The sequence below is a fragment of the Belonocnema kinseyi genome, chromosome 1, assembly GCF_010883055.1.
Source record: "Belonocnema kinseyi isolate 2016_QV_RU_SX_M_011 chromosome 1, B_treatae_v1, whole genome shotgun sequence".
Taxonomy (NCBI): Eukaryota; Metazoa; Arthropoda; class Insecta; order Hymenoptera; family Cynipidae; genus Belonocnema; species Belonocnema kinseyi.
In genome coordinates, this window is record NC_046657.1 from 21,261,126 (window position 1) to 21,272,170 (window position 11,045).

Here is an 11,045-nt window from a genome sequence, read left to right on the forward strand (position 1 = left end):
CGAAGTTTCAGCTCGATATTTTACTTACAAAAAAAGTTCTTAGGTTCAAAAAAACATTCAGTGAACTGAAAAACTGTGGTCGGTAATATAGGTATTTAGCTGCGTCACATGCCCTTAATTGCTCATTTTGTAATGTACCCATGTAATTTTATAGCGAAATCCTAATTCTAATTTGTACTGATTATAGTGTTCATTCATTGGTGTTTTCTATTTTCAAAAGTTTTGTAGTTGTAATCAGTTATTTCCTTAAGTGTTCATTCACTGGGTCACTCACCCTAGAAAATTTAATTATGTTACAAAATCACGAATTTTCTTGATAAAAATCTAGTTTTTTTTTTTGTATAAAACTATCCTTTTCTTTGAAAGTTCATTTCATAGGTTAAAAATTCCTCTTTTTGTTTAAAAATGCAAGGATTTCAGTTGAATATTTATCATTTTAGTTGAACATTTATTTTTTAACTTTGAAATTAAAACACTCGGTTGAAAGTTAAGCTCTTTTGCCAAAAATTAATTGTTTTTGTTGAAGTTTCATCGTTTTACTTAAAAATTTATTTCTTTGGAAGAAACTGAATTTTTTTCTAAAAAAAAAATAACTATTTTGTTAAAATTTGTTTCTGTTTTAGTTGAAAACTATTGTTTTGTTTTTTAACTGAAAATGAAACTATTATTCCAGTTAAATACTGAATAATTTTAGTTTAAAAGTTCATTTTTTGACGAAAAATTTAAATATTTAATTTTTGATTTGAAAAATGATCTTTTAAATTGAAAATTTGTCTTTAGGTTTAACATTGATTTTTTAACTTGAAACGTAAATATTGAAATTTCGATTGACAATTTACCTTGAAATATTTTAAGAGCAAAACAAAAATCTTAAAATTCATGAGAAAATTTCTAACAATTTCCTAAATTTTCTAAAATTAATATAAAATATTTTAGAACAATATTTTTTTTATTTGCTAAGATTGTAAAGTTTTAGAGAAAAAAAACGAGTCAGTTTAAACGATATTTATAGCTTTAAAAATATTCAAAAGTAATTTAAAATTAGTACAGCTTTTTTTTTTTTAATTGAAAAAATGTAGATTTTCGAGGATTGCGAACAAAAAATGTAGGTCTAGTTTTTAATTTCTGTGGTACTTGCAAAGTTCAAAAGGATTTTGAAGGTTTTAAGATATTTTACAAGATTTCAAATAAAAAATTTTTATCAAAATAATTAAATTTTTGACCAAAGACATGCATTATCAACCATAAAGATTGATTTTGAACAAATACGATTTTTTAACAAAATACGTGAAATTTCAACTAATAAAAGGTCCATTTTTTATCAAAAACGGATTAGTAATGTTTGCGTTTTAAAATATATATGATTTTATAAAAAAAAAAACTACTTTTTAACAAAATAGTTCAGTTTTCCACAACAACAAAAAACGTGTTTTAAACAAAATAGTTAAATTTTTAATCAATGAAATTAATGTTCAACCCTAAAGATTAATTTTTTTTTAATCTAGTTTTTAACAATGAATTATAAGTTAAAAAAAGATCAATTTTTACAACACATAAGTTCAGATTTTCAGACATAAAAAAACGTGTTTTGAACAAAGTAATTACATTTTTAACCAAAGAAATGAATGATCTACTATAAATATTAATACAAAAATTGGGAGTTATATTTTGATTTAAAAAAATTAATTCTTAACAAATTAGTAAACGTTTAACGAAGGAAATTAATTATCAACCATAAAAATTAATTTTTGTAAAAAACTAATTTTTAATTTAAAAAATATCAAGTTTCTACCAGAGTGGGATATTTTCATTCAGAAAAGTTAATTTTAAACAAAATCGTCCAGCCATTAGCACAAAAAAAAAGTTTAGAACAGTGTTAAATTTTTTAATTAAAATTATTTCTTGATCCTACTCCATCTTCACTCCATTGGGAGTGAAGATGGAGTAGGATCTTTTTTCAAGAAATAATTTTAATTTAAAAATATTATTTTCCATCTAGTCTTATTAAGACGTTAAGCATTTTTTATCATTGAAGATTCTTAACTTGATCGATATTGTGTAGATTTTCTGCCTTCATGGTTTGGAGGGTTGATCTACTGTCGGTAAGGTACAATCTCTGATGATATAGCAGATAAATTTAAAAAAAATTTAAGTGTTAAATTTTATATCAAAGAAATTATTTATCAACGGTAAATATTAATTTTTAAAAAATACGAATTTTGGACAAAATAAATGAATTTTCAGTTTAAAAGTTTTTTTCGTTTACCAAAATTTGAATAGTTATATTTTCATTTAAAACATTTCAAAAAACGAATTCTTAACAAAATAGTTCAGTTAAAAAAAAAAGAGTTTTGAACAAAATAGTTAAATTTTTAACTAAAGAAGTGAATTATCAACTGTAAAGATTAATTTTAAAAGAGACGGAAGTTTTAACAAAAAATATCAATATTCTACAAAAAATGAGTTATATTTTCATTAAAAAAAATATATTAATTTTGATCAAGATATAGAGAAACCCTTCAATATGCCTCCCTTTTATAGCCCTTCTAAGAATTGACGCCGCCCCTTAGGAGGGTATAATATGAACTGCGTGGGGTCTGCGGCTGTCACTCAGGCGTGAACAAACAAAAGCGGAGCGGACTATGATGAGTTAGTTCCCACCCACCGTCAGCCCCAAAATCAGCGCTATACAAGTGTTTCACTGTAATTAAATTTTTAACCAATAAAATTAATTATCAACAAAATACATGAATTTTCAACTTAAAAGGATAAATGTTCAACCAAAAGTAGAATAGCTAAATTGTTAGTTTGAAAATTAATTTTCAAGCTATTAAAAAAGAATTTATAAACTTTTAACTTAAAAAGGGGAGGTTTTAATGAAAATGATAAATCAATAACAAAAATGCATTTTTAACAAAGTATTTCCAGTTTCAACAAAGCAGTTCAATTCTCAACGAAGAAATGTAATAGTTATTTTTTTAAAAATCTAATAAATCTGAAAACAAAAATAGTTGAGTGCAACTAAAAAACGCAAATTTTCAACAAACTGATTAAAAATTGAGAAAAAAATAGTAGTTTTCAACCAAAAAGACAAATTTTTAACTAAGAAATAAATTAAGCAAAATTTTGATGCGACACTAAATGCTTCTCCAATATTTTTATAATCATACAAATATTTAAATTACTTGATGTTTTAAATTCACCAGTTTAGAATTTTTTGTGCATGACGTATAGAATGCAAAATTTGAGTTGAAATTAAATTATGAGAATTGAGAACAAGCCAAAAAGTATAATCAGTTTGTTTTCAAATTTATATAAATGTAATTTTTTCAAGATTCTTGAGAAAATTAAAAAAGATTTTTAAATATTTCAGATGCTTAAAAAAATCGAAGCTTTTATAGTTTTTTTTATTCTATAGGATTTTATAAAATGTTAGGAAAATTAGAATCTTTCTAAAAGATTTCTAAGATTAGTCTTAAACAAATCAAGAAATATTTCATCACTTTTCAAATATATCTAATCGATTTAAAATATCCTAAGTTCCGAAAAAATATTTTTAACTTATTCGGATTTTTCTTAATATTTAGAAAAATCATTGAAAATGTAAGAATATATAAGATGTTATAGTGTTGACCAAGGTGTAATATAGGTACAAAATGTAAAAAATTGCCTTATCTTATAAATTTTCCCAGGAATTTTAAGAACATTCATTTATTCTCTTAAAACCTTTCGAAATTCTTTTAAAGCTTCTAAAGTTCATTTTGGAAATCTTACAAAATTTACATTTTTTGAAATCTTTTAAAATTTTAAATTCTTTCATTTTTGATATTTTAGGAAATCGTTTGATATACATTTAAAAAAATCATTTTAAATTTTCACACGAATATTAAAAAAATTCTTTTTTTAATCTTGTCAGATATCAACCTTCTAATTTTTAAAAAATATATAATTTTTTTCTGCATTTTTTTTTAATCTGCAAAATTGAAAAAATTATCCAAAAACTTTCAGACTTTTCTTGGAAAAATTTTGAAATCTTTTTAAATAATCTCTTCAAACTAATTTTTTGAAATAAAATATTTTAATTTTTCCTATAGGAACTTTTTTATTTTTGTGAAACCTTATAAAATTCTGTAAAAGTTTGTTATTTTTTAGTCTTCAAAACTTCTAAATATCTTTTCAACTTACTCGAATTTTTTCTAAAATGATCAAATATTGTAAAATTTTACTTTAAAATCTTCAGACTATTTTTAAAAATTATTGGAAAAAATTAAGTAATTATTAAAAATGTTCACACGAATATTATGAAATTTATAAATTATTCAGATTTTCCTGATTCTTTTTCAAATTCTGCAAGATTAAAAAAAGGTCTCAAAATCTTTCAGATTCTTCTTTAACCATTTTTGAAATGTTTCAAATTTTTTGAAATCTGAAACAAATTTTCCCATTTCCGTGAACCTTAAAAAATTGAAAATTCTTTTAAAAATCTGTGCAAGTTTTAATCATTTTTGGATCGTTTCAAAACTTCTGAATATCCTTTAAACGTATTCAATTTTTTAAAATTATATAATGTTGCAAAATTACAAAATTGTTCACACTTTAAAAAAATTGTAGGAAACAGTACTGTCTCGTTATCTTTTTCAATTTTCTTTTAAAATATAGTACAAAATCGTTATTAAAAATTTCCACGCGAATAATAAGAAACTTATTTTTTATTCAAATTTGTCCTGATTCTTTCTTAAATTCTGCAAAATTGAAAGAATGGTAACAAAATCTTTCAGATTCTTGTTTGATCATTTTTTAAATGTTTCATATTTCCTTAAATCTGTGAAAATTAATTTTTCGAATGAAAATATTATTTTAATTTTTCCTAGAAATTTCGTTTCAAAACTTCTGAATATCTCTTAAACTTACTCAAGTTTTTACTAAAATTATATAATATTGCAAAATTTTGCTTTAAAATCTTTTACATATTCCTTTTCCGCACATTTTGAAATCTTAATAACTTGAAATTATTCTTTTAGAATAAAGCTGCAACCATTTAAAAATTTTCCAGAAATCTGTTAGAAAATTTAATCTCAAAACTAAGGAAAAGCTTCTAAATTTTTTTCGAATTCGAAATAAGTTTTTGTCCATAATGTCATTTTTCTGATTTCTAAAAATGTAAAGAAAATTTACAAATAATAGTATGGTAGCGATCTTCCGATTATTAAACAATCGTTTACAATTTAAATTTTCTCTTCTATCAACAATCTTTAGAAATATTTAGAAATAAATTTTATGATAAATTAATTTTATTTGTTTGGAAATTTTGATATACAGGGTTGAGGGTGCGGAAAATTTATAAATTAAAATTTTTACGTAATCGGGTCAATAATACCCCCCCCCTCCCTTTTTTTTAAATATTATAATTGGGCGCTATTAGATTTTGAGGTTAGTTCCTCTGGTTCCAGCGCCCTTAATTGCAAGCATACTCTTGAAAAAATGTCAAAAGAGCAGAATTCTTTTTTTTTTAGGAACAATAAGTTTTAATAAATGTAGCTCTGATGTATAATGTTTTTTTTATCTTTTTAAAATATATTTTGCGATTCATCTGACACTCTGCCATTGGCTGAAATTTTTCGTCTAGCGTTTTGTTCGCATCGGCCGCTTCCGTTTTCTCCGCAGTCGATTGGCAGTGCTCGTCGAGATTGTGTTTTTAAGTTTTCATCTGTTGGAAATTCACAAAAAAGCGGAAAAATGGCAGAAAACTTGAGGTATTTTCATTTTTCCTTTTAATTAAAATTTAATTCCATTTACTGGACTCCGAAGTTTTACATTTTATACTTACCATTTTTTAAAAGCCTTATTTGTTGCTTTTTCATAAATGAAATTTCCATTGTTGTGAATGCAATTTTATTTACGCAACCTTCAGTTTTTAATTGCTTATGCTACGTCAACAATTTTTCGAAGTGCGTAGAGATATTTTTTTATATTAGGTTATGTCACCTCGCGGTTTTGTTGGTTTTTTCTTTCAATTATGAATTTAATTCATTAACAATGAGAAAAATTAATTTTCAGTGAACGCTTGTGAATAAGTAAAATAAAATGAGTTAAGTTGAATGAAAATACAAATTGCTTCGAAATATTTTAGGTTAGGTAACCGATCAAAGAACAAAACGGAGCAAGTTAATGTAATATAAATAAAATAAAATTATCATGTCAAGAATTCTAATTTAAATTTTGTAAAATTGATATTTATTTGCGGTTCTTCTATTGAAGATGAATACAAAAAGAAATTAAATTTTTTCAGTGACAATATTGGATTATATTAAAATTTGGAATCGTATTTATAAGTTTTTTTTTCCTTCAGATTTTACTATTTTTATTTCAACCTCAATTTTTCTCAGTTTTATTATGGAAACCCGTTAATTAAAATAAAACTCTGGTAATTAACCGGAAATCAAATTTAAATTTTTAGAAAATGTGAGTGTTTAAACGTTTTAAGAAAAAAATAATTGTTTTTTTTTTAAAGATTTCTGGTAAAATTAGAAATGATTTTTTAGTTTGAAAAATTAATTTCAGACAAACCTTTCAAGAAATTTCAAAAATTGTGGTACGAGAAAAATTAGGAGGACAAATTAGAATTATTTTTAAAATTTTCAAAGAAAAGTTGGTCCCTTATTAGAATATTGATCTATTTTTGTAGAAAATTCATCTACTATTTGGTTGAAAATAATATTTTTTTAGTTTAAAATTCATGTATTTGGTTAAAAATTTTCCTTTTTTTGTTTGTAGAAAATTAATATTTTGCATGAGAAATGCATCTTTTTGGTAGAAAATTCAACTGCATACATGTTTAAAAATATATATCTATACTTTAAATTCATATTTTTTAATTGAAAATTAAACTGTTTTGTTAAAAATTCGAATATTCATCTTTCATGATTTGAAATGAACTTTTTTGTTAAGAATAACAAAATTCATACGATCGGATTTAAAATTTAAACTATTTTGTATAAAATTATTCTCTTTTAAATGAAAATTTCACCATTTTTGGAACTGAAAATTTAACTTCCATTTTTGTTAGAAAATTAACCATTTTGTTGAGAATTCATGTAATTTGTTAAAATTTCGTCTTTTTACGTTTGTAAGTTAATATTTTTGTTTAAAAAATCATCTTTTTCATAAAAAAATGCAACTAAATACATAGTTAAAAATATTTTTTTATTTATGTTTTCGGATTGAAAATTGAACTCTTTGGTTAAAAATTCATATTTTCGTTTGAAAAATTAAAACTATTTTGTTGAAAATTCGTTTTTTTTTGTAAAAAATTGATTTCTTTGATTAAACATTCAACTATTTGGTTGAATTTTAATTCAAAATTTTGTATTTAACCATTCCAGTCGACTGCTAATTGTTTATTTGAAGGTTTGAATGATTTTTTGAAATTATTTGTTTTTCTTTGTTGATATTTTTTTTTTAAATGAAAATTGAACTATTCCATTTTTGGTAGAAAATTAAATTGCTTGATTAAAAATGATCTTATGTTATTGAAAATGCATATTTTCGGATTAAGAATTAAACTGCTTGTTAAAAATGCAAATATTTTGTTAAAATTTCGTTTTTTTTTTGCAGAAAATTCACCTCTTTTAGTAAAAAGGTTATATTTTTTATTTAAAAATGCAACTGATTAATAAGCCATAAATTACGAAAATATTATTTTGTTTAAATTATTCTTTATCAGAATTTCGTGCATAATAAGTGATAACAATTTTAGGTTTGTTAATTTTAATTAAAATTTGTATTTGACATAAGTAAAAAATGACAATCTTCATTAAAATAGCTGCATTTTTCAGTAAGAAAGGTAAACTTTAAATATAACATAGATAACTAAATTTGCAGTTAAAAAATTTTAACAAAAGCTAACGAATTTTCTACAAAATAGTTAAATTTTTAAACAAAAACATTTTTTTACTAAAATAATGAATCTTTAATAAAAGAAGAGTTTTCAACCAAATTTTTTATTTTTTACCAGAAAAAAACAATTTTTATCAAAATAGTAAATTTTTTTAACCAAACAGATGAATTTTCAAAAACCAAGAAGGTTACGTTTCTATAAAAAATGATAAATATTCAATAAAAAAGGAAAAAGTTAAATTTTCAGTTAAAAAAATTCATTTTTAATTTTAAAAAAAAACTAATTTTAAATCAAAGAGATAAATTTTAAACCAAAAAGATTAATGTTTTACCGAAAAAGATTCATTTTTACTAAATACATGAATTTTTCTGTCAAAGGAATTTTCAACCTATAAGTTGAATTTTTCAACCAAAGAAATTAATTTTAAACAAAAAAGGTGAACTAGTCATCAAGAATATTAATATTCTACCATGAAACACAAAATTTCAAATTTTGAAAGAAATTTTGACCTAATATATTTTTGTACGCAGAAATTAATTTTTAACAAAAAATCACTTTCAACAAAAAAAAAACGAATTCTCAAGAACATAATTTCATTTTAAAATAAAATAATGAATCTAGTACATCAAAGATTAATTTTTAACCCAATACTTGATTTTTCAACAAAATAGTTTATATTTTTAATCAAACAGATGAATTTTCCACCAATAAGATTAAATTTTTATAAAAACTGTATCAGTATTCAACAAAAAAAGGAAAAGTTAAATTTTCAGTTAAAAAAAATAATTTTCAATCAAAAAAACTAATTTTTAATCAAAGAGATGAATTTTTAACTCTAAACATGAATTTTCTAACAAAAGAGACAAATTGTTAACAAAATATATACATTTTCAAACAAAATAAATAAATTTTTAATCAAGAAGATTAAACGTCTATAAAAAAATATAAATTTTCGAAAAAAATAGAATACTTACATTTTTTGTTTAAAAAAATTAATTTTTAACCAAAACGATTCATTTTTACCAAAATACATGAATTTTCAACCAGATTTTAAATATTTAAAAGATTTTTCAACCTAAGAGGTAAATCTTATGAAAATAAAGTTTCTACCGCAAAAGAATAATTTAAAAAAATTAATCTTCAGCTGAAGAAGATAAATTTTAAACCAAACAATGGAATAGTTCAATTTTCAGTTTAAAAAAATATATTTGTTAACAAGAAGAAACTAATTTTCAATTAAAGAAATGAAATTTCAAATCAAAAATGTTAATTTTCTATCAAAAAATGTTGATTATAAACTAAAATTTTAAATTTTCAAGAAATTTTAACCTAATAGTTCAATTTTCGACCGAAGAAATTAATTTTTAAACAAACAAAGAAAAAAACGAATTTTTGAGAAAATAGTTTAATGTTTAACTGAAATAATGAATTTTCAACAACAAAAAGAATTTGTAACACAATAGTTGAATTTTCAACAAAATAATTCATTTATCATCAAACTGACGAATTTTAACCAAAAAGATTAAATTTCTGTCAAATAAGAAAAATTTTCCACAAAAAAGTGAATACTTAAACTTTAAGTTAAAAAACTAATTTGCAATCAATGAGATGAATTATGAACCAAAATAATTAATTTTAACCAAATATTGGATTTTAAAAATAAATTTTCAACCTTAAGTTGAATTTTTTCAAACAAGGAAATGAATTTTCAACAAAAAATGGTAAAATAGTCACCAAGAATATTAATATTTTACCTTAAAAAAAAAAATTTCAAGTAAATGCAGAAATTCTCAAATAGTTACATTTTTAAGAAAAGAAGCTAATTTTTAAGTAAAATAATGAATCTCCCAACCAAAATAAAAGGAATTTTGATCCCAAAAGATGAATTTTCAACAACAAAAAAACTAATTTTTATGAAAATAGTTTAATTTTTGACTAAACTAATGAATCTTGAACAACAAAAATTAATTTTTAACCCTTTACTTGAATTTTCAACAAAATAGTTATATTGTCAACCAAATAGATGAATTTTCAAGTAAGAGGATTATATTTCTATAAAAAAGATCCATTTTCGGCAAACAATGAAAAAATTCAATTTGCAGTTTAAGAAAATATTTTTTAACAAAACGAAACTAATTTTCAATCAAAGAAATGAATTTTCTACCAAAAATATTAATTTTTTATCAAAAAATGTTAATTATAAACTAAAATTAAAAATTGTAAACGAATTTCATCTTAATAATTCAATGTTCGACTGACGAAATTAATTTTTGAACAAAAAAACTCATTTTTAAGAAAATACTTCAATTTTTAACTAAAATAATGAATGTTCAACAACAAAAAGATTTTTTCATCAAAATACAGATAAAAGTTTTAACAAAGAAGATTAAATTTCTTTCAAAAAAGATGAATTCTCCACAAAAAGAGTAGTTAAATTTTCAGTTAAAAAATTAATTTTCAATTTAAAAAAAACAATTTGCAATCAATGAGATGAATTTTCAACAAAAAAACAACTAATTTTCTGCTTAAAAAGATTAGTTTTGATAAAATTCGTGCATTTCAACCAAATTTTGGATTTTTAAAGGACTGAACAAAATGAATTTTCAACAAAAAAAGGTGAAATAGTTTTTTTTTTAACAAAAAGTAACTAATTTTCAATCAAAAAAATTAATTTCCCACCAAAAATATTCATTTTTTATCAAAAAATGTTAATTTTAAACTAAAATTTTTAATTGTAAACGAATTTCAACCTAATAGTTAAATTGTCGACCGAAGAAATTAATTTATAACCAATAATAATTTTAAACATAAAAAAAACGAATTTTCAAGAAAATAGTTTAATTTTTAACAAAAATAATGAATGTCCCAAAACAACAAAATCATTTTTAACCCAATAGTTGGACTTTTAATAAATTAGTTCAATTATTATCAAACAGATGAATTTTTAACCAAAAATATTAAATTTATGTCAAATAAGAAAATTTTTCCACAAAAAAATTCAAATTTTTTACCTAAAAAGATTAATAATAATAAAATACGTGCATTTCAACCAAAGGGGGAGGGTCGGTAAGGCCGGTTTTTGGCCTAATTTATTTTTGGACCAAAAAATCTGAAAAAATCATGGTAGTATCTTATAAGTATCCCGAGT

The 11,045-nt window shown here is 22.1% G+C and overlaps 1 protein-coding gene across 3 annotated transcripts in view; it reads left to right on the forward strand.

Annotated features, from left to right (window-relative positions):
• LOC117168143 (adenosine kinase 2-like) overlaps nt 1-11,045 on the forward strand; it is a 72,968-nt gene that overhangs the window by 33,055 nt on the left and 28,868 nt on the right. For 2 of the 3 annotated variants that reach the window (XM_033353572.1, XM_033353567.1), the window contains one exon: nt 5,627-5,753. The exons of the other annotated variant lie outside the window; for it this stretch is intronic. In XM_033353572.1, coding sequence (XP_033209463.1) covers nt 5,627-5,753 — 127 coding nt within the window. The remainder of the gene's footprint in view (nt 1-5,626; nt 5,754-11,045) is intronic. 3 annotated transcript variants of the gene reach the window in all.